The sequence below is a fragment of the Chiloscyllium plagiosum genome, unplaced genomic scaffold, assembly GCF_037043375.1.
Source record: "Chiloscyllium plagiosum isolate Xiang-an unplaced genomic scaffold, Cpla_swu_hap1 HiC_scaffold_16, whole genome shotgun sequence".
Classification (NCBI taxonomy): domain Eukaryota; kingdom Metazoa; phylum Chordata; class Chondrichthyes; order Orectolobiformes; family Hemiscylliidae; genus Chiloscyllium; species Chiloscyllium plagiosum.
This window is the reverse complement of record NW_028270154.1, coordinates 73,842,191-73,867,190: the sequence shown is the minus strand read 5'-3', so window position 1 is coordinate 73,867,190 and position 25,000 is coordinate 73,842,191. Positions and strand designations below refer to the sequence as shown.

The 25,000-nt window shown below is 42.2% G+C and overlaps 1 protein-coding gene across 1 annotated transcript in view; it reads right to left on the bottom strand.

Moving 5' to 3' along the window:
• The window catches only part of LOC122556776 (ran-binding protein 17-like), a 1,080,295-nt gene that overhangs the window by 787,353 nt on the left and 267,942 nt on the right, over positions 1–25,000 (bottom strand). Inside the window, exons 8-10 of the mRNA XM_043703926.2 lie at positions 21,143–21,216; positions 15,069–15,188; positions 3,077–3,223 (exon numbers count right to left, since the gene is read on the bottom strand). Coding sequence (XP_043559861.2) covers positions 3,077–3,223; positions 15,069–15,188; positions 21,143–21,216 — 341 coding nt within the window. The remainder of the gene's footprint in view (positions 1–3,076; positions 3,224–15,068; positions 15,189–21,142; positions 21,217–25,000) is intronic.

Sequence of the window (25,000 nt, the reverse complement as noted above, 5' to 3'; positions counted from 1 at the left end):
GAGAAGACAAGAGAGTCTTCCATCCCATTAATATGTATTAGATTCAGTGATAGCCCCAACGACTAGGATAAATTCAGAATCCAGCAAAGGAGGGCTTAAAGGTTCATAAAGATGGAGAAAATAAACTATGAGAGAAAACAAGTGAGAAATATAAAAACTAAGAGTTTCTTTAAAAAGGAAGAGAGAAGTCAAAGTGAAAATCGGCCCCTTAGAAAATGAGTCCGGGAAGATGGTTATTTCGTGGATAAGTTCCCTAGCCCTCAGAGCTTGCATCCTAGGATCCTCAAAGAGGTAGCTACAGAAATAGTCGATGTATTGGTTGCAACTTTCTAAAAATACTTGCATTCAGGAGCAGTACCAGAGAACTGGACAACCGCTAATGTGATAGCTCATTCAAAAAGGGAGGCCAACAAAAAGTGGATAATTATAGGCAGAATACTGTAACATTTATTGTTGGAAAGTACTGGAATCAATTATTAAGGAGGTACAGTAACAGCAGAACATTTGGAAAATCATAATCTAATCAAACAGAGTCAGCATAGCTAATTTGTTGGAGGTTTTTTTTAGGCAGTCTCAACCAGAATGGACAGAGTGGAACCAGTAGATGTGTTGTATTTGAACTTCCAGATGATGTTCGACACAATAACTTCATAAAAGTTTAAGTCATAAGATAACAGCCCATGGTGTTGGAGGTAGTGTACTGACATAGGGTAGAGAATTGGCTCATGGGCAGGAAACAAGGGATTCTTTTTCAGATTGGTGACCTATAATCAGTGGGATTCACAGGAATCAGTATTGTGACTATAACTGTTTATATTCATGACTTGGAAGAAGGAAGTGAATTTACTATAGCCAAATTTGCAGACTACACAAAAATAGGTGGCAAAGCAGTTTGCAAGAGGGATACAAACAATTTACAGACAGATATTGATAGGCTAAGTGAAAGGACAAAATGTTGACAAATAGAGTATAATGTGAGAAAATGTGAAGTTATTTATTTTGGAAGGGAGAACAAAAGAACAGAATATTATTCAAATGGTGAGAAACTGTTGAAAGATGTAACACAAAGGGACTTGGGAACATTTGTGCATGAAACACAGAAAGCTAGCACACAGGTATAGCAGGTAATCAGGAATGTTGGCCCTTATTTCAAGAGAGTTAGAGAACAAGAACAGAGTATACATGGTCTCACTGCAACTATACAAGATGTTGGTGAGACCACATTGAGAGTACTGAGAGTAGCTTTAGTCTCTTAATTAAGGAAAGATATAATTTCATTGGAAGCAGTCCAGAGAAGGTTCACTGGACAATATGGAGGGATTCTCTTATGAGCAAAGGTTAAACAGGTTGGGACCCTACTCGCATGAGTGTAGAAGAATGTGAGATGATTCTTAAACATATAAAATTCTTAAGGGACTTGACAGGATAAATACTGAGATGATGCTTCTCCTGATGGGATCTGTGGGCATGGTCTCTGAATAAAGCCGATTTAAGACTGAGATGAGGAGGAATTTCTTCTCTTGAAGAACTGATGTCTTTGCATCTGGGAGCTGTAAGGACAGAGTCCTTGAGTGTAGTAAAGTCTAAGATCGATTCTTGATCAGTAGAGGAAGGTTGATGGGCAAAGGGCAAGAAAGTGGACATGAAGAGCCATGATCCTACTGAATAGTGCAGAAGGCTCAAGAAGCTGAATGGTCTACTCCTGTTTCTATTTTTATCGTCTTACAGCATAGGTCACCCATACCCACAAAGCTCGTCATTGCAACTGATTTAAGGAGCAGTGCCCCAAAAGCTTATACTTCCAATAAACCAGTTAGACTATAACCTGGTGTTGAGAGATTTTTAACTTTATCCACCCCAGTCCAACACTGGCACCTCCAAATCATGATTAAGGCCTATTATTGGCCAGGTGTTCCAACAGACACAAAACCAAGGTATTATCTTCCAAAGTCATCCCTCCGAAGTCTTTTGTTTTCAAATCCATTCATAGGATATGGACATCTCTGGCAAGAGAAACATACTGTCCTTGCCTTTTGGCCCTTAAGAAGATGGTGTTAAGTTCCTCTTTGAATCAGTGCAGTCCCAACTAGTGTAGGTACACCAAGAGTGTTGTTAGGAAGGTATTTCCAGGATTGAGACCCAGTGACAGTGGGGAAATGTGATATAGTTTTAAGCCAATGTGGATTGCTAGTTGGAAAGGAACTTGCAAATAGACATATTCCCATTATTCTGTTATTCCTCTTGTTTTTCCCTCACTGAAATACACAGGGTATCTGCCCTCCAATGGTGCAAAATTCAAGCTGTCCATTGTATGCGCATTTCTTAAGGTTGGTGATTTTCTAAAAGAATGCTTTTTCCAAAAATTATAGTGGTTACAATAAAAGAAACTTATAATAGGCGATCAGCAATCCACATTTCCCAGTTTATCTCCAGCAATTTGATTCTTTGTTATCTCTTCACTCCATCATTGTCGGTAATGCCTTGAATTACCTAGGGCCTTGGCTTCTGCAATTTCCTCTGTAAACCTTTTCATGTTTCTCCTCCTTTTGATTCAACTCAAAACCTACCTATTTGACTTGAAGAATTGGTCATCTGTCAAATCTACTAAAAGAGGCTGAAACTGTCATATCAGGAATGAAGTAATTTTGCTTTACTTTGTTGACTTGCTTTCAATTTTATCTATTTTGAAGTTGGAGCTATAGATAAAATTTGGAATCAGCACAAGAGAAACAACATGCAAAATAGGATTCAAAGCTCCTTCATTAAATTTGTGAGCACAACAAAGCAGTTCAAAGTGCTTCGTAGCTGGAAATTAGCATTACACAGAAGAAGCACCACAAACAGTAAGAAGAAACTAATGATTTTTTTTTATAACAAACTTGTGCCAACTAAAAATCATAGCAGAGCAAAGGTAAAACTGGAGTAACATTTTGACATAGAGCATTTTGCTTCAGAAGAATATTTGGAATCAGAGAACATCGATTTGGAATCATCGATGCTGGGATGGCATTGGTGTTACTTGGCAAAACTGCAAACTCAAAATAACCAGGGACTCAATCAAGTTAACACCTCTTACCTGCAGACTTGTGACTGTGAAATTAGCAATCAATCTAATGATTTCAGGGTAACCTTCCACCATCACTATTTCACCTAGCTGATAATTGGTCTTTAAACGAGCCAGAAATCTACAGAATTCATGATAGTTGTTTGCATCAGATAAACCCTGTTGTGAGAAAAAGACAGTATGAAGTAAATATTTTACTGTTCTAAGTTAACAGTAACATTTAATACAGGAATTTAATCAAATTTGATACCACAAAACCAGAACTACAAGATATTTGAACATTTTCTTGGAAGAAATGTCAATAATATGTAAACTTTGCAAAACAGTCCAGATTGGCAGAGAATTCCAGATCATTGACAATCATGGAGTAAAATAAATCTTCTTCTCATTCCCCCCCCCCTTTATCTTTGGTCCAAAACCTTAAGTGTGTTCCCTGGACCTTGCACTATTAGCTAAAGGTTTCAATTTTCTTGTCTACCTCATCTAAGCTTATAACCGCATAAGCGACTACCAAATCTCTTCTCAATCTCCTTTGCTGCAAGGGGAACCACACTAGCTTCTCCAAACGTACATTGTAACTAAAATCCTTCAAGCCTGGAATAATTTTGCTAATTTCTGCACCTTCTCCTAAAACAGTAATCAGAACTAGAACATGGTAGAGGGGGAGGATCAATGAGAGGGTCAATATAGTAAAGTGCAAGGTTGGAGGCGATATTGGTCAGAAGAACAATATAACAGGGCACAATTCAAAAGGGGGTGCAGGAGCAGAAGGATCAGGGTGTTTATTTGCACAGATCATTGATGATGGCAAATCAGGTCGAGAGAGCAGTTAATAAAGTATACAGTGCTCTTAGTTTTATTAATAGAGACAGAGTACAAGAGCAAGGAGGTGATGTTCAACTTGTGCAAGACACACATTAGACCTCACCGAGAATATTGTGCACTGTTGTAGACAGCATGCTATTGGAAAAATATGAATGCATTGAATGTAGTTCAGAAGCAATTTACAAGAATTGTTCCAGGATAAGCTTTAGTCATGAAAATAGTTTGAAGAAGTTAGCACCGTTCTCCTTGGAGAGAAGGCAGTGAGTGGAGCTTTGACAGAGGTTTCCAAAATCATGATAGTAGACACGGACCAGATGTTCCCACTTGCCAAAGAAATCAGGACAAGAGGGCATAGATTTGAATGATGTTCTAACAAAGCAAGGGTGATGTGAGAAAAAAAAAGCGAGTAGTTAGGAAATGAATTGCATTGCCTGGTAATGTGATGGAAGCAAGTTTAACTGAATTATTCAAGAGGGCACTGAATGATTATTTGGATAGAAATGGTATCGAGGGATATGAGGGAAAGGCAGGAGATTGGCGCTTCACAACAGAACTGGGCAAGCAGAATGGGCCAAACAGCTCCCAAATGAGGCAGTAGGAGTCACAGTGAAAAGCTAATTGAATAAAATGTCACAAAAATGAACAGGAAGCACTTCATAATCTTATTTTAATAAAGCAAGTCCAGTATGAATCTTCTGCAGAAGATTCTGTTCTGAGGAAAGGTCACACAGGATTCGAAACATTAACTCTGTTTCTCTCTCCACAGATGCTGCCAGACCTGCTGAGTTGCTACAGCATTCTCTGTTTTTGCTACAGTAGAGCACCACCCCAGTTGTATTCAAATCCTCAAGTTCAGCTTGAACCCATTAATTTCTGACTGCTGAGACGGCACGGTGGCACAGTGGTTAGCACTGCTGCCTCACAGCGCCAGAGACCCGGGTTCAATTCCCGCCTCAGGCGACTGACTGTGTGGAGTTTGCACGTTCTCCCCGTGTCTGCGTGGGTTTCCTCCGGGTGCTCCGGTTTCCTCCCACAGTCCAAAGATGTGCAGGCCAGGTGAATTGGCCATGCTAAATTGCCCATAGTGTTAGGTAAGGGGTAGATGTAGGGGTATGGGTGGGTTGCGCTTCGGCGGGTCGGTGTGGACTTGTTGGGCCGAAGGGCCTGTTTCCACTCTGTAAGTAATCTAATCTAATCTAACAAGCTACATAAATACTAAACAGGGAACTCATAGAAACTAATCACTCTGGCCTCTTCCCCATTTCAAGTTGGCTTTAAAGCATTCTTTTCCCCTTTAACTCTCTCAATTTGAAACTCTTTCCCCGCCTTATTTAATGTTGACTTGCCCCTTTCCATAGCATCTCAGCTAAAAATGGTACTTCTCTCCACCCAAAGGTGTCTTTCCCAACTTGCGCCTTCTTTCAATACCCCTTCCTTGTTATATAATAGTCAGTATTTTCTTCTTCATTGCCAGCTTATGTCCTCTTTATCCTCTTCTCTCACCTTTCAATGTCATTCATTTCCCTCCATGTAGCAGTGCTGGGTAGGAACAACAAAAGGAGAGGGAAACCTTGCTACTTTCACCTAATCTGCACATCTTTGGATTGTGGGAGGATACCAGAGCACCCAGAGGAAACCCACGCAGACAGTCAACCTAGACTGGAATCAAACCCGGGTCCCTGGAACTGTGCGGCAGCAATGCTAACCACTGAGTCACCATGTTGCCCATGTTGCAACTGAAGAGCTAAGGGGAAGCAGTCTTTCTGAAGAGTCAGTATTCAAACAAACAGATAGTATTCAAACAAACAGATCAGGCAGCATCCAAGAAGCAAGAAAATTGACATTTCGGGCAAAAGCCCTTCAGAAATGGCCCATTCCTGATGAAGGGCTTTTGCCCGAAATGTCTATTTTCTTGCTCTTCGGATGCTGCCTGACCTGCTGTGCTTTTCCAGCACCACACTCTTGATTCTAATCTCCAATATCTGAACCACTCACTTTCACACATTCAAACAAACAGTGGCTAGTGACTCGAGAACCAGATTTTCTGAAGAATATTAATCTCATACAGATTAGTCAGGGTCATGGATGGTCATAGGCAGTTCTTGGGGAAGAATGGAAGAAGGGAGACATCAAGTCCAGAGTGAGGGAAGTGTGGCGAGGCTGCGCTAAGTCCAGAAAGGGGAGGCTGCGCCAAGTCCAAAGTGGGGACAGAGAGGCTCATTGGCTTAGCAGTGGGGGAACGAATGGCTTGGGCAGATGGGTCCAGAGATGACAAGGGGGTCCAGGAAGGGGAATGGGGGGGGGGGGGTAGGTAGGTCCTCAGGGGTTGGTGGGGGGAGAGAATCTGACTCAGATCACGATTAGAACAGAGGAAGGGGACACCTTGTCTAGCGTAGAGGAAGTGGATGGCTCTGGAGCAGGGTAAAAGGGAACAGCAGGTCCATAATGGGGATAGATGGTGCTCAGTCTGGAGCATGGAAGGGGGTTGGAGAGACAGAAGCACGAAGAGAGGGCAGCTAGTGTGGAGAGGGGTAAGGGGACTACAGGGTGCATGGGATGGCTCCCAAAAGGAGACAGGTCATGTGTCAGGTCACTGTCTCCAGGGGGTTTGTAAGTGCTTTTCGGGGGTGGGGGTGGCAGAGGGAAGGTGCAGTTAGTGGGGATTGAAGTATGTATGGGTCAAACTGACTCATTACTCAAGGATTAGACAGTGTTTAAAAATCTCCAAATTAAATGGAGACTTTCAGAAGGTTTCAATCACACAGGAATTGCCCAGCATCATCATTAATTTCCCAGGCAATTTCTTCAGTCTTTTATGTTAGGAAATCTGCAGGATTCCCAATGAGCAACTCTCACCTATGCTGGAATAATGACTATTAGAAAATCCGGGCCATAATTGTAGAACGTCACAGTGACTCAGTGGTTAGCAGTGCTGCCTCACAGCACCAGGAACCCGGGTTCAATTCCAGCCTCAGGCAACTGTCCTCCAGATGCTCCAGGTTCCTCCCACAGACCAAAGATGTGCAGATAAGGTGAACTGGCCATGCTAAATTGCCCATAGTGTTCAAGGATATATAGGTTAGGGGCATTAGTCAGGCGAAATGTGAAACAATAGAGACCGGGAAGAGGTCCGGGTGGGTTCGTCTTCGGAGGGTCGGAGTGGAAGAATGTTGCTTTTGGAGGGCTGAAGGCCTTGAACTATAGATGCTAAATAGGCTGGGGCTATTTTCCCTGGAGCGTCAGAGGCTGAAGGGTAACCTCACAGAGGTTTACAAAATCATGACAAGCAGCGATGGGGTGAATAGCCAAAGTATTTTCCCCAGGGTAGGGGAGTCCAAAACTAGAGGGCATAGACTTAAGGTGAGAGGGACAAGATTTAGGAGACACCTGCAGGGTAAGTTTTGTACGCAGAGGATGGTGCATGTATGGAATGATCTGTAAGATGAAGTAGTGGAGGCTGGTACTATTATGAAGTTGAAGGTATGTAACCGTACCTTTAAGAGAGGGAGAATGTGTTCTGAACTGAGAGATTACAAGCAACTGTGAAAGATATTCTTGAAAATCTTTTATGAACTCTGTCAAGTTTCACAACATCCTCCCTATAGCAGAGAGACCAGAATTGCATGCAATATTCCAAAAGTGGCCGCACCAATGTCCTGTACAGCCGCAACGTGATCTCCAGGCCTTCTTCACTATCTTATCTACCTGCAACTCCACTTTCAAGGAACTATGACAAGAAGACAGTCCCAGAGTGTACTGAAAAATTGAAAATATGTAACATTTGGCTGCGAAATGGATACCTGAGTTTGGATGCTGTTTTGATAATAATTCAAATTTAACCAGTTTAAATTATGCCCCAGGATACTAAAACCCAATCAAGTTTGAATTTATTAGTTTGATGTTGGCTAAACAATGAGACGATCCGACGTTGGCAGGTACAGGAACACAGACATTTTTAAAATTGGTCAGAGAGCAACTGCCATAGACAGAGAAACTGCTGGAAAGCTAATTGCCCATCTAACATCTTGCTCTCAAATAAATTAGAAAACACTCTCTATCAAAATTACCTTTTCATGTGAAACATACTAGCAGTAAAAGGAAAGGGGACAACCCAGGGAGATCAGTAGCTCAGTAGATCAACTTACAAGAGTGAAGACACAGAATAAGATAGAGACTTTATGGTTTTGAGATTAAGCTAATGCATTTTTTTGTAAGTATCCTATTGGAACAGTATATTGTTATAGAGTTGGAGTCAGAGAGTAAGCAGTTAAGAGGGGTTTAGACTTGTGAATAGTTTGTTATGTTTAATGTTCACTTTTGCAGTAATAAAATAAATTAATGTTATTTTCTTTAAACGTGAGATTTATGAGTTCTCTGTAACTCATAGTTTAACAGATTACAAGGCGAGGTGAGCTTTTCTGGCTGTTTGGTTTAATTAACAGAAAAGGTTCGTCTCCATGCCAAAACAACATAATTATGGCATTTAAACGGAATCTGGATGGGTATATGAATAGGAAGGGTTTGGTAGGATACGGACCAAATGCTGGCAAATGGGACAAGATTTATTTAGGACATCTGGTCGGCAGGGACAAGTTTGACTGAAGGGTCTGTTTCCATGCTGTACATCTCTATGACAGTGGTAGTTTCCCTACCTCTGAGTAGGAGGAACACATGAACAGGAGTAGGTCATTCAGCCCTTTGAGCCTGCTCCAGCATTCAAGAAGATCATAGCTGATCTGTCTCCTAACTCCATATCCTTGCCTTGGGCCTTTATTTCTCGATATCCTTGCTTCATTAAAAAAAATGTTTCAGATTTAAAGTTAACAATTAAATTAGTATTGACTGCAGTTTGGATGGCCAGGTTCAAGTCCCACCTGCTCAGAGGTGTGCATCACTATCTCTGAACATCACAATAAAACAAAGAACTGCAGATGTCAGAGATATGAAACAAAATAGAAATTGCTGGACAAACTGATGAGAAGTCAATGGACCTAAAACGCTAGCACTCCTTTCTTCTCACAGGTGCTGTCAGACGTGCTGAGTTTCACCAGCAATATCTGTTATTGTTACCACTTCCGAAATGATTGATTCAAATATTTCTGAAAATGAAAAGTCAAAATTTGGTATTAAGGCAGCGGCAAGCTGGAATCACTTGAGCATAGCGACTTGAGTACTTTTCAGTGAGCATTTGGGCATTACGTGAACTGTGAAGCAGTTAATCCCCTGCTCTGCTCCCTGTTCCACCCCTTCAAGAAACAGCAATCAGTTTCCATTTTGTGCAGTGCAGTTTACATTTTCTGTCACAAACTTCCAGTTCTAGTACAGTAATTGGGAGTTGAGCTTGCCCATAGGCCAGTGAGGGCACGTCAAAAAGAGAAGATCTAACTGTCACCTCTGGATATTCGATAATATCAGCGAATCCCACTTTCAACATCCTGGAGTTTACCACTGACCATAAATTGAAGTGGGGTAGACATATACATATTAAGGTATTACATGAGGGAATGGCTGAAGACTTACATCTGTGATGCTGGGGACCTCGAAACAAAGCCGAGCTAAATGATCCACTCGGCCTTTCTCGCTGAAGATTCTTGCAAATTCTTCATTCTTATCTTTTGCATTGATATGTTGGGTTCTGAAATTATTGATGATGGGGATGTTTCTGGAGCCTTCTCTTCATGTGAATTTTTAAATTGTCCACCACCATCCATGGCTCGATGTGGCAGGTCTGCAGAGCTTAGATCTGCTCTGTTTGCTTTGTCTATCACTTGCTGCTTATGCTGTTTGGCACATAAGTAATCCTGTTTTTGGCTTCATCAGGATAACAGCTCATTTTTAGGCACGCCAAGTGAAATCTTGGCATGCCCTCCTGCACTCATCATTGAAACAGAGTTGATCCCTAAATTGATGGTTATGATAAAATGGGGGATATGTTGGGCCATGATTGAGTACAATACAGGTTTGTTCAAAGTCTATCCCATTTATCACAGTGAAAGTGCCAGACAACACATTCGAGAATATTCTCAATGTGAAGATGAGACTTTATCTCCTCAGGGATGGTGTTGTGGTCACATTTACTGATATTGTCATGGACAGATGCAAGTGTGGCAGGCAGATTGGTGAGGATTAGGTCAACATTAGTGTCCTCCCTAGCTGCTATACATCGAGTCTAACAGCTATGTCCTTTATGCCAGGACCATGTAGGTCCTTGGCTTCCTCCATCGCCATTCCCTCACCACCCGACTTGAAGAAGAACACCTTAGCTTCCGCCTCAGTACCCTTCAACCCCAGGGCATCAATGTGGACTTCACCATTTTCCAAATTTCCCCTCCCCCCACCTTACCCCAGTTCCAACCTTCCAGCTCAGCACCACCCTCATGACCTGTCAATCTTCCTTCCCACCTATCCGCTCCACCCTCCTCTCCGACTATCACCTTTACCCCCAGCTCCATCCACCTGTTGCACTCTCAGCTCCCTTCTCCCCATCCCCACCCCCCTCCCATTTATCTCTCAACCCGAGGCTCCCAGCTTCATTCTTGATGAAGGGCTCCGGCCCGAAATGTAGATTTTCCTGCTCCTTGGATGCTGCCTGGCCTGCTATGCTTTTCCAGCAACACACTCTCAACTCTGATCTCCAGCATCTGCACACCTCACTGTCTCCTTTATGCCTTGGTCAACTCTGTCAGCAATGTTGCTGCTTAGCCATTCTTGGTGGTGGACATTAACATGCCCCACCTACGTTACATTCTATAGCGTTGCAACCCTCAGTGCTTCCTCCAAGTGTTGTTCAAAGTGGAAGAGTGCGAATTCATCAGCTGAGTGGGAGTGCAGTAGTATTTGCTCATCACAAGATTTCCTTGCTCAAATTTGATCTAATGCCATTAGATTTCATGGGGTGTGGGGTAAATGTTGAGGACATCTTCACCCAAAGGCATTCAACTGTTCACCATCTCTGTTGGGACTGTCCTGCTGGTGGGATTCAAAACCCGGTCCCAAGATCGTTACCTGGGTATCTGGGTTTTTAGTCGAGTGACAGCATGACTTAGAGCCATTACCACTTCCTGAACACAGGGTGCACAGCTTCTTGGTATGCACTCACTTATCATTTACCTGAACACTTGCAGTCTCTATGCCTTGCCATGCTGCATACTTGTTAGCACACTAACGCTTCAGTAAGCATTAGTGCTACCATTTCGATATGCCCTTTAGTGCAGAAAATCAGGCAGGCTGCTTGTCAGTGTGGAATTGCTTTGGGGGAGGATTTGGAGAGGTTGGTAGAATGCCTTGCGCACCAGTAGAGGCATGGCCTTAAGTGGTATTGCCACTAGACTAAGTAACCCTGACACCAAGGTAATGTTCATAGAATCCTTAGAGTGTGGAAGGTGGCCATCCGGCCCATCACGTCCACACCGACTCTCCAAAGTGTATCTCCACCCAGATCCACTCCACCTACACCACTTAGCCTACACATCCGTGGACACTATAGATAATTTAGCTTGGCCAATTCACCTAATCAATGTAACTTTGGACCGTGGGAGGAAACCAGAGCACCCGGACAAAACGCACGCAGACACGGGGAGAAAGTGCAAACTCCACATTCACCGCGGCTGGAATCAAACCTGGGTCCGTGGTGCTGAGAGGCAGCAGTGCTAAACACTAAGCCACCATGTTTTTGGGCTCTGGGTGAGATCTTTACAGGCAGGACAAATCCAGCAGATGTAGCAGAATAGCTGTAAGGATTTAAGACGGAATTGCCCAAGCAGTCTTCAGCATTTCCTCTGGATCCCATGAAGTCTCATAGCCTCAGATCAAACATGGGACCGGAAATGTCTTAATAAATGCACACTCCCCAAACCCCAATTCCACTCAGCTGATGAATGAACACTCCTCTAAATTGAACAACACTTGGAGCAGCAGGGATATCAAAGACAGAAGAGCTTGAGGAGTCAAGCCTTGGAGGCAGGAAGGAGAAAGGGAGGAAGCACAGGAATTTGTAGAAATGGGAATATCAAAGATAACAGGAGGATGCTCAAGGTGAAAGCAGATAGCATCAGAGGATATACATAGTAGATTACGGGGGAAGGAGGCAGAAGGAGGCACTACTGAGCAATGGTTGAGGGATAAATCTTGTACAGGCGCCAGGAACATCTCTTGTCTATTTTTTTGAATAGTGATGGGACAATGAACAGCAGACAAGTTAAATCTCTCAAACAGTATCACCAACAGTCCTCAGCAAAATCCTGCCAATCCACTGGCAGAACAGGCTCTCTAGGCACAGTGTCCTTTTTCATGCCAGTGTCTGCAGCACTGAAGCACTGGTTACTGCCAATCTGCTGCACTGGACAGGGCACATCATCCATATGACAGATGCAAACTTTCAAAGTTCTCTACTTTAAGCTTGGTCACGGCAAGTGGTCGCCAGGAGCGCAGAAAAAATCCTTCAAGGACATCTCTAATGCCTCAATGCAAAAAGGGAATGTCCCCATTGATTCTTAGGAATCTTTTGCCTTAGATCACCCAAACTGAAGTGAACCAACTTAAGTATTTCCAACAGGCCCAGGTGAAACCCCAGCACAAACAGCAGAAGGACATGCAACCACCTGAGCGTCCCACACACCAACCTCTTCAAACACCATCTGTCCCACCTGCGTGTGCAGATCCAGCAATGAACTGTTCAGTCACCTCTGAAACCACAACACCAGACTGGAAGAGATCATCTTCAGTCCTGAGGGGCAGTCGAATGAGAGGAGGATGGGATATTAGTCTTGCATTAATCATGTTAAAAGATATCACCTTCAGTGGGGTTGCACTGAACTGTCAGTTTAGATTACAACGAAGTAGGACTTGAATTCTTTATATTTGCTGATGCAAAGCCAAATGTGCTACCGAGAGAAAGTGAGGACCGCAGATGCTGGAGATCAGAGTCAAGAGGGTGGTGCTGGAAAAGCACAGCAGGTCAAGCAATATCCGAAGAGCACGGGAATCAATCTTTCGGGCATAAGCTCTTCATCAGGAATGAGGCTTGTGGGCTGGGGGGAGCGGAGAGATAAATGGGCGGGAGTTGGGATTTGGGTGAAGGTAGCTGAGAATGCGATAATGAAATGAAGGTGGGGGAGAAGGTGATAGGTCGGAGAGGAGAGTGGAGCGGATAGATGGGAATGGTGATGGACAGGCCGGGAGGGCAGTACCGAGTTGGAGGTTTGGAACTGGGTAAGGGGGCTAGGGAAATGAGGAAACTGGTGAGGCCCCATGGCTGAATACTTCAACTCTCCCTCCTACTTTGCGAAGGACATGCAGGGCCTGAGCCTTCTCCATCGCCAAAACACTTACCACCCGATGCCTGGAGGAATAACACCTCATATTCTGACTTGGGACACTGCAACCAACCAGGATCCAGGATCAATATGGATTTCACTAGTTTCCTCATTTCCTACCACCCACTCCCACTCCACCATTATCCCAGTCCCATGCCTCCAACTTGGCACCGCCCTCCTGACTTGTCCATCACCTTTTCCATCTATCTGCTCTAACCTCCTCTCTGACCTATCTACCTATCGCATTCTTAGCTACTTTCCACCCAAGCTCACCTCCTTTCATTTATCTCTCAGCCTGCCAGCCCACAAGCCTCATTCCTGATGAAGGGCTTATCCCCAAAACATTGATTCTCCTGTTCCTTGGATGCTGCCTGACTTGCTGTACTTTTCCAGCACCACAATCTCAAATGTGCTACTGAGCTAAGATTAAGACAGTTATCTTCTATACTTATCTGACAAATTTATTAAACACAAGTAGTCTGAATTTTCCAAAAAAAGTATTTTTGATTTTTTTATGTACATTAAAAATAAAAAGACCAAGTTAGAAATGCTGCAAATGTGAAATAAAATTTATGTAAATTATTTGTTCAGTTCCAAGGAAGAATCTCACCAAAAATATTAACCTTCAGATGATGAAAATTTCCAACATAGTTTGCACTTATCCTGTAAAACCTCTTAAAAATTCTCAAGAAACTGGAATTTTTTCACTGATGAATGCTTCTGTTGGAGATTTGTTCAATTCAAAGCAGCCATTTTATCACATAGTAAAAGCCTGGAAACCATTTTGAATCTCATATTAGAGTCTGGTTGCCAAGCTGGTATTTTCCCAGGGTCAGCAAGACAATTGGCCTTGCAGCTGTACTACTACCTGATAAATGAATTCTTTCCTTGCATCGTTCTTCTCTTTGGCAAGAAACTATTGTATACTAACACTTGCTTATCAGCTACTTAACAACACTGTTCCGATATCACGTGACTGAGGCTAGTGACTGGGCAAAGTACCTAACTTGATCATTATCCTGCAATTAACAGTTTGCTAATTGATAAATGATTATGACCTAAATGATCACGCAACTCTCTATCTCATTGGAGTGACTTGTGACCATTCGGTCGACTTGTCTCTCCCCTGAGTTCACGAATTAACTCAAGGTTTGTGTGGCGCGGTTTACTTTCCCTTACATTGGACCACTACGAGCAAGTCACCCACTGCATAATTCATTTCATCCCCATTCAGTAACACAGCTGTAACCAATAGTCTGAAACCTACTAAAGATTCGTGAACTCAAATCTTTTATTTAAGATAAGTTCCACAAAAAAAATCAAACAGTGAACATGATATTTCACTTTAAAAAGTGAAGCTAATTTCTGCCATATGTCATCAGTCACCCATTAAAAACTGACCATTTTTGGTTTAAAAGTTCAGCGTTCAGCAGTTAACCGTCTTCCAAGTCATTCTCAAGGTAGCAATACCAAAACTTTTCAAATGTTTCTAATATTGTTACCAAAAACCATTTCACCATTTCTGATCAATTTTTAAATTTAAAAAAATATAAAATTTTACATCACTGCTTTTACAATAGTTAGGAAACATGTTTGACTCTGCATAAAACAATGCGATAGATTTGACTTAAATTATCTGTGAGGGAAGGGTTCTGCTGCAAGCCAATTGCTCCAACATGGTTCAAAATGACAACCAATGGTAATGTTACAACAAAAGGTCATTGGTTAAACTTTAACTCAAATTCTTAAATAGCTTTACAAACAAATTCTGTGCTTTCCGCTCAGGGCAATCTTTCAAACCATTCGACATTTCATTATCACTACATGGTAAGGTTGTGTGATGACCAAGTTTCTTAAGTCATTACCTGAGGATTTTCAAGTATTCTTTGTATTCCTTTCATCAGGCGAGTAAGAAATGTCGCTCTTTCTGTATTGCTAAACAATGACCTCCTCACTGAAGCAAGTTGGGCTAAACAGGAAAGTGCCTAGGAAATACAAGAATAAATCGCAAAAGAAGGAGTAAACAATGTCCCTATCACAACTGGATATTAATCAATACACGAGCACAGTTGAGCTCATTTAGAGTCAAATTTGGCATCTAAATTCTTCAACTAAATAGGAAGAAACTTCCAATCAATGAAGTAAAATTTACTAATTAAAATCAAATTTTCAAGTTTTATTCAGTCTGTGAACATTTACCAGTTTACTGTCACTTTTCCAAGACATAATGGTCAGCTGCATTTCAGTGCACATTAGAATTTAAGACCTTCATTCAAGGAAACAATAACAAGAATAATACTTGTTTCCAGAGTTACCATTTAGCATGCATGGCATCATAATTTCTACACTGCATAGGTCTAGTGGCCAAATAACATTATCCAACTAACGTGACCAAAAATTAATGAACCTAAGATCACTCTCATTGGCAACTTGTGAAATCTTGCTGCGTATAAATTGACCACCTTGATTACCCATATAACTGATTGATTCTGAAATACTTTTATTGCTTTTGCTGTTGAATTCATGTATCGTTGGATATTGGAGTGAGTCTGGGAAAATTTAAAGAACAGTGAAATTCATAACTAATCTGGGAGGAATCTGTTTGGGAAAGGTCACAGCACAGAAGCAGATAAGTGGATTTTAAGTGCGGCCTTAAAATAAGTCGACAGAAGTGAGTAGAGTGGATTCTTTCTTGAATATGTTTTATTGAGCTCTGTCTCTTGATTAAACTTAAAATATAAGCCATAAATATGAATTTAACCTGCAGCAGTGTTTTGTAGAGGAATAAGACAGTACTATTTTCTGGGTCTGTAGATTGAAAGAAGCAAAAATGGCTTTTAGTAGAATGATACGCTCTTCTTGTCGGATGGTGGGAGTTTAGGGAGAGTTTATGGGTTACTGAGGATTATATCTGCAATAAATGCAGTTGGTTGCGAATCCTATCAGATCGAATGGATCAGTTGGAGAGGCAGTTAGAGGCAATGAGGAGTTTACAAGAACAAGGAGATATGATGGATGGCAGTTACAGGAAGGGGGGAAAGTCTCAGATACAGTAACATAGATGGGTTAACTCCAACAAAGGTAAGAGAGGTAGGCAGGTAGTGCAGGAGTCTTCTGTGGCTATACCCATTTCAAACAACTATGCTGTTTTGGAAAATGTAGGGGGTGATAGACACTCAGGAATACGTAGCACAAACAGCCAAGTTTCTAGTATTGAGACTGGCTCTAATGTAATGAGAGGTATGTCGGGCTCCAAGCAATCGATTGTGTTAGGGGACTCTCTACTCCAAGGTAAAGACAGACGTTTCTGTGGCCAGCAGCAACATATCAGAATGGTGTGTTGCTTCCTTGGTGCCAGGATTAAGGATTTTTAAAAATGTGTTGCTGGAAAAGCACAGCAGGTCAGGCAGCATCAAAGGAGCAGGAGAATCGACATTTCGGGCATAAGCCCTTCCTCAGGAATCGTGATTAAGGATGTCTTAGAGAGGGTGCAGAACATTCTCAAGCAGGTGAGGGACCAGCAGTAGCTCATTGTACATAATGGAACCAACAACATAGGAAGAGAAAAGGTTGAGATTCTGAAGGGAGATTACAGAGAGTTAGGCAGGAATTTAAAAAGGAGGTCCTTGAGAGTAGTAATATCTGGATTACTCCAGGTGCTACAAGCTAGTGAAGGCAGGAATAGGAGGATAGAGCAGATGAATACATGGCTGAGGAGCTGGTGTATGGGAGAAGGATTCACATTTTTGGATCATTGGAAGGTTTTTTTGGGGTAGAAGTGACTTGTACAAGAAGGACAGACTGCACCTAAAGGGGACTAATATATTGGCAGGGAGATTTACTAGAGCTGCTTAAACTAGTAAGGTGTGCGCATGTGGGGGGGGGGGGGGGGAACGAAGTGGATATCATAGCAATTGCAGAAACGTGGCTCAGAGATGGACAGGACTGGTAGCTTAATGTTCCAGGATACAAATGCTACAGGAAGGATAGAAAGGGAGGCAAGAGAGGAGGGGGAGTGGCATTTTTGATAAGGGATAGCATTACAGCTGTACTGAGAGAGGATATTCCCGAAAACACATCCAAGGAAGGTATTTGGGTGGAACTAAGAAATAAGAAAGAGGTGATCACCTGATTGTGATTGTATTATAGACGCCCAAATAGTCAGAGGGAAATTGAGAAACAAATCTGCAAGGAGATCTCCGTTATCTGTAAGAATAATAGGGTGGTTATCGGGATTTTAACTTTCTAAACATAGACTGGGACTGTCATAGTGTTTAGATGGAGAGGAAGTTGTAAAGTGTGTACAAGAAACGTTTCTTATTCAGTATGTTGATGTACCTACTAGAGAAGATGCAAAATGTCCTATTCTTGGGAAATAAGGCAGGGCAGGTGACTGAGGTGTCAGTGGGGGAGCAGTTTGGGGCCAGCAACTATAATTCTATTAGTTTTAAAATAGTGATGGAAAAGAATAATCCAGATCTAAAAGTTGAAGTTCGAAATTGGAGGAAAGCCAATTTTGACAGTATTAGGCAAGAACTTTCAAAAGCCAATTTGGCGCAGATGTTCAGAGGGAAAGAGACAGCTGGAAAATAGGAAGTCTTCAGGAATGAGATAACAAGGAAATCATGTCTCACAAACTTGACTGAGTTTTTTGATGAAGGAACAAAGAGGATTGATGAGAGCAGAGTGGTGGACATGACCTAGGTGAACTTCAGTAAAGTGTTCAACAAGATTCCCCATGGGAGACTGGTTAACAAGGTTAGATGTCATGGAATACAGGGAGAACTAGCCATTTGGATACGGAACTGGCTCAAAGGTAGAAGACAGAGGGTAGTGATGGAGGTTTGCTTTTCAGACTGGAGGCCTGTGAACAGTGGAATGCCACAAGGATCAGTACTGGGTCCAGTACTTTTCATCACTTATATAAATTATTTGGATGTGAGCATAAAGGGTTTAGTTAGTAAGCTTGCAGATGACACCAAAATTGGAGGTGTAGTGGACAGTGAAGTAGGTTACTTCAGATTACAATAGGATCTTGATCAGATGGGCCAATGGGCTGAGAAGTGTCAGACATAGTTTAATTTAGATAAATGTGAGGTGCTGCATTTTGGGAAAGCAAATCTTGGCAGGACCTACACACTTAATGGTAAAGTCCTTGGGAGTGTTGCTGAACAAAGAGACCTTGGAGTGCAAGTTCACAGCTCCTTGAAAGTGGAGTGGTAGGTAGACAGGATAGTGAAAGCTGTGTTTGGTATGCTTTCCTTTATTGGTCAGAGTATTGAGTACAGGAGTTGGGAGGTCATGTTGGGGCTGTACAGGACGTTGGTTAGGCCACCGTTTGAATATTGTGTGCAATTCTGGTCTCCTTCTATCGGAAAGATGTTGTGAAACTTGAAAGGGTTCAGAAAAGATTTACAAGGATGTTGCCAGGGTTGGAGGATTTGAGCTATCGGGAGAGGTTGAATAGGCTAGGGCTGTTTTCCCTGGAGCATCAGAGGCTAATAAATAGACAAAGTCTTTTCCCTGGGGTGGAGGAGTCCAGAACTAGAGGGCATAGGTTTAGGGTGAGGGGGAAAGATATAAAAGAGACCTAAGAGGCAACTTTTTCATTCAGAGAGTGGTACGCCTATGGGTTGAGGTGCCAGAGGAAGTGGTGGAGACTGGTAGAATTGCAACATTTAAAAGGCATCTGGATGGGTATATGATTAGGAAGGGTTTAGAGGGATATGGGCCAAGTGCTGGCATATGGGACCAGATTGGGTTGAGATATCTGGTCGGCATGGATGAGTTGGATAGAAGGGTCTGTTTCCGTGCTGTACGTCTATGACTGTATTACCTATGAGGTACTAGATAAATGCAAATTAAATCTGACAAATTGTCCTACAGTCCCAAGTATCAGCTGTATAACATGACAAGAGGGGAGGCAAGAGTTCAGGAAATAAGGCTTATCAGCATGAAATCAGGAATTCTAGAAACTGAAATACCCTCGGCAGAGATGAGAAAAGTTAGAAATTTTGCTGTGCTCCAGATACCCAATAAACACTGATCCAATTGGCTTAACTATAGGAGAGGGAGTGGTGGGGAGGGTTGTTTGTCAGCCTGGAAGCCAGTCACCACAGTGTTCCACAAGGGCTCGGTTCTTGACCCTTTGTTTGTTTGTCATTTACTTAAGTGATTTGGATGAGAAAATCAAAAGGCATGGTTAGTAAGTTTGGGGGCGACACCAAAATGGGTGGCGTGTGGACAGTGAAGAAGGTTTTCGAAGGTTACAAAGGGGTCTTGGATTTTGGTACAATAAGTGTTGGGCTTAGACAATTAATGGTAGGGCCTATCTTAAGGGTCGTGCCTTAAAACAGAGGTACCAAAGGGTGCAGGTACATAATTCTTTGAAGTTTGCATCACATGTCAACATGGTGGTTAAAAAGGTGTTTGACACGTTTGCCTTCATTGCTCAGTTCTTAGTTGGGAAGTCATGTTGAAGTTGTACAGAACATTGGTGAGGCCTCTACTGGAATATTGTGTCCAGAATTGGTTGCCTAATTATAGGAAGGATATTATTAAGCTGGAAAGGGTTCAGAAGAGATTTACGAGGATGTTGCCTGGTATGGAAGGTTCGAGTTACAAAGAAAGACTGGATAGGCTGGGAGTTCTTCCACTGGAGTTTAGGAGGTTGAGAGGCAGCAGTATACAAGTTTATAAAACAAATCAGAGGTATAGATAGAGTTAATGTTAGTTATGTTTTTCCTAGGATCAGGGATTTCAAGATGAGGGGGCACATATTTAAGGTGAGAGGAGAGAGATTTAAAAATGACACGAGAGGCAAATGTTTTACACAGAGGGTGTTTTGAACCTCTTAAGGAAGTGGTGGATGTAGGTACAACTGTAATGTTTAAAAGACATTTGGATAAGTACATGAATAAGAAAAGTTTGGAGGGATATGGGCCAGGAGCAGGCAGGTGGGACCAATTTGGTTTGGGATTATATTCGGCATGGACGGGTTGAATTAAAGGACCTGTTTCCATGCTGTATGACTCAATGACTCTCTATCTGTGGCCGTTAGCACAACCTGGAGTCATATCCATCAACAAAAGAAAACTCCAATGGCACCTGATGAGATTACTAACCCGCTCCTTCATAGTATTCTCTCAGTTTGGGTGCCTTGCGGAAAAATTGTAACCTTTAATCTGAACGATCTGTTAAGCCATTACTGTGACAGCATGGAGAAAATAAGAGGCTCACTACTGTGAAAAACTCAAAAATGATCTCAAAAAGAAACAAAAAATTATTTTATGTGCTTCATATTTACAGGATGTAGTTGAATATTCTAAGTCAGGAGCAACTGTGTGATCAGTGACCAATTGATCATCTGCCCTTGTGTATAAGAAACTATAATACTAAACCAGCATAATTTTCTCACTTGCCTCATCAAGAAAATAAAACATAACTTCATAGCTTTGAAATGAAAAACAACAAATGCTTGGACCTTTCACAAAGTTTATTTCACAAATAATTCTTTTGTGAATTTCAGAGTTGGTGAGTATAACATTTTCCATGCCAACTATCAGTTTTGGTGTCAAGCAGTCTCATGTCAAGTAAAGCATTGGGTCAAATATCTCAGTCCTAACTGAGAAACAACCTTCATACCGCCAGTGAGAATTTAAATGCTATGTTTGCTCTGAGTGAGATTCCCAATTTAATATCAAGTTAGAGGTGGTGTTTTGCAAATCTAAATTTACATGAAGTTGGATTCAGTCTGCATAAAGGAATTTAACATTAAGCTCCTTATGGCTAAAGGCAGAAGCAACATCCATTCCGATAGAGTGGGGTTGGTTGAAACACATGTCCCAGAGGTATGTATTTTTTTAATAAAGCTAACATGTTAACTAAGCTATGCAATATGCATTAGAAATCACTGTCAAATTCACACAGTAAGACTTACCAGTGGGGAAAGTGAAGGAGGAATGCTATGATAGAGATCAAAATATAGTTGCAAGGTCGACATATCCAGTAATACTGAAAAATAATTAACAATGTAAGAGAATATCAAGGAACAGGATTTAAAATTCACATACTATTTACTAAGAATGATTTTTATGTTGCTCAAACATCAAGATTTGGAGATTAGCAATCCAGCAGCACTTCAAGAAAAAAAGGCTAATTATTATAGAATTTTCCACAAAAACATAAGGAAAGAAAATAACTACACAAAATACAATTGTTGATTACGTGGGTACAGGCATTGGTGAGTTACACATGGTACAGTTATGTACTCTATTGATTGGTCAAAGAGGTATATATTGGTTGGTCACAAATAGTACAAGGGTTAAGATGTGCATTGGTTTAAATCACCTCGTGCAAAAATGAATTGTCAGATTCATTGCATATAGCTGAAAGAACAATAGTATTGCAGAACATGTTTATATGAACATGTATATATGAATTCAAAGAAATCTAGCTAAAGGTTGAAAAAGACTTATGAAATATTTGTCTTTACTCAAAGAAGTTAGCATACAAAGGTCAAAAATGGTATGCAAACTCTTCATCAGACTTCTTTTGGAGTACAGTGCTGTTTTAGATAACAGACTGCAGGATGGGCATATTAGCCTTGGAAAGTGTATTACCCTGATTCATCAGAATGACATGAGGTTGGATTGCATAAATTTGACACATCACGTATATTTAGGAAGTTGAGTGGTGATCTGACCAAAATGTTTAAAATGAAGAAGTGTTTTGAAAAGGAGCATATATTTCCTCTCATGGAGGAAATCAGATTGAGGAAGAATAACATGAAAATGAAAGGGACGCTGACGGAAGTGAAATTAGAAAGCATTTTTATAAGAAAAAGGGTAGTAAAAATCTGGAATGCTTTTTCCAAAAGATTGGTGAGTCAACTGCGATGTCCAATGAAGATTGACGGAGACGGATAGATTTTTGTTCAGTAAGAGTATAATGAGTCAAAGAACAAAAATGAGTTACAGATTAGTCACAATTTAATTGAATTACAGAATAGGCTAACAGGATTTAAAAATAAAATTTATCCATTTGTGGGATGTGGGCATTGCTTGCTTGCTGGTCAGCATTTATTGCTAGTTCCTAGTTGCCCTTGAGAAGGTGGTGCTGCAGTCCACCTGCTGTGGGTTGATCCACAATACCATTGCGGGGGGGGGGGATTCCAGGATTTTCACCTCGTGACAATGAAGGAATGGCGATATATGTCCAAGTCACAATGGTGAGTGGCTTGGAGGAGAACTTGCAGATGACGGTATTCCCATATATTTGCTGTCCTTGTCCTTCTGGATGGAAGTGATCGTGGGTTTAGAAGGTGATGTCTGGAGATCTTTAGTGAATTTTTACAGTGGATCTTGCAGATAGTTCATACTATGGCTACTTAGCATCAGTGATGGAGGGAGTGGGTGCTTATGGATGCTTGCCAATCAAGCGGCCTGCTTTGTCCTGGATGCCATCAAGCTTCTTGAGTATTGTTGGAGCTACACTCATCCGGGTAAGTAGGGAGTATTTGATCACACCCCTGACTTGTACCTTATAAATGGTGGACAGGCTTTGGGGAGCCAGGTGGTGAATTACTTGACGCAGCATTCCTAGCCTCTGACCTGGGCCTGTAGCTACTGTATTTATGTGGTGAGCCCAGTTGAGCTTCTGGTCAATGATAACCCCAGCATGTTGATAGTCAGATATTCAATGACGGCAACACCACTGAATGTCAAAGAGCCATGGTTAGATTGGTGATGGGCATAGCCTGGCATTTGGATGGCATGAATGTTACTTGCCACTTGTCGGCCCAACCCTGGATACTGTCTAGATCATCTTCATCTTCCGCCTAGGAACCCTCCAACCACACGGGATGAATGTAGATTTCTCCAGCTTCCTCATTTCCCCTCCCCCCACCTTATCTCTGTCCCAACCCCCGGATTCAGCACCACCCTCTTGATCTGCAATCTTCTTCCCAACCTCTCCACCCCCACCCCCTCTCCGGCCTATCACCCTCACCTCCTTCCACCTTATTCCCAGCGCCCTTCCCCCAAATTCCACCCCCCCTCTCCACTACCTTTTATCTCAGCCCGCTTGGCACATCAGCCTCATTCCTGAAGAAGGGCTTATGCCCGAAACGTCGATTCTCCTGCTCCTCGGCTGCTGCCTGGCCTGCTGCGCTTTTCCAGCACCACACTTTTCAACTCTGGTCTCCAGCATCTGCAGTCCTCACTTTCTCCTACTGTCTAGATCATCTTGCATTTGAACATGGACTGCTTGAGTATCCAAGGAGTTTTGAGTTGTTTTGAACATTGTGTAATCATCGGCAAACATCCTCACTTCTGACCTTATGGTGGAGGGAGGAAGATCATTGAGGAAGCAGTTGAAGATGTCTGGGCCCAGTACACTACCCTCAGGAGCTCCTACAGAGATGACCTGTAGCTGAAATGACTGACCTCCAAGATTCATGACCATCTTCCCATATGTCAGGTATGACTCCAACCAGCAGAGTTTGCCCCCTGATAACCAGAGATTGAAGTTTTGCTCGGGTTCCTTGATGCCACACTCAGGTGAATGCAACTTTCATGTGAAGGGCTGTCACTCTCAGGAGAAAGTGAGGACTGCAGATGCTGGAGATCAGAGCTGAAAATGTGTTGCTGGAAAAGTGCAGGTCAGGCAGCATCCAAGGAGCAGGAGAATCGATGTTTCAGGTATGAGCCCTTCTTTAGGAATCAGCCCTTCTTCCTGAAAAAGGGCTCATGCCCGAAACGTCGATTCTCCTGCTCTTTGGATGCTGCCTGACCTGCTGCGCTTTTCCAGCAACACATTTTCAGGCTGTCACTCTCACCTCACTTCAGGAATTCAGCTCTTTTATCCATGTTTGAACCAAAGCTATCATGAGGTAAGAGCCTGAGTTGCCCTGGCAAAAACCAAAGTGAGGTCATTGAGAAAGTTATTGCTGAGCAAGTGCTACTTGATAGCACTGTCAATGACACCTTCCATCACTTTACTGATGATTGTGAGGAGACTGATGGGACAGTAATTGATTGGGTTGGATTTGTCCTGCATTTTATGTGCAGGACATATCTGGGTAATTTTCCACATTGTTGGGTAGATGATAGTGTTCTAACTGTACTAGAACAGCATGGCTAGGGGAGCAACAAGCTCTGGAACCAAAATTTTCATTACTACGATATTGTCAGGACTTGTAGCCTTTAAAGTATCCAGTGTCTCCAACTGTTTCTTGATGTCACGTACAGTGAATCGAATTGGCTGAAGACTGGTACCTGTAATGCTGGGGACCACTGGAGGTGGTCAAGATGGATTATCTACTTCGCACTTCTGGCTGAAGATTGCTGTGAAAGCTTCAGCCTCATCTTTTGCATTGATGGACTGGGCTTTTCCATCATTGGGGATGGAGATATTTGTGGAGCTTTCTCCAGTGAGTTGTTTAATCGTCCACCACCACTCCTGACTGGATGACTGCAGAGCTTAAATCTGATCTGTTAATTGTGGGATCACTTAGCTCTTTTTATCACTTGCTGCTTATGTTGCTTGGCATGCAAGTAATTCTGTTGGTATCTTCACGAGGTTGACACCTCATTTTCAGGTATGCCTGAAGCTACTCCTAGCATGCCCTCCTGCACTCTCCATTGAACTGGGGTTAATCCCCTGGCTTGATGGTAACGGTTGAATGGAGGATATGCCAGGCCATGAGGTTAGAGTACAATTCTGCTGATGATGATCCACAGCATTTCATGGATACCCAGTTCTGATTTGCTAGATCTGTTTGAAGTCAGTGAAAGTG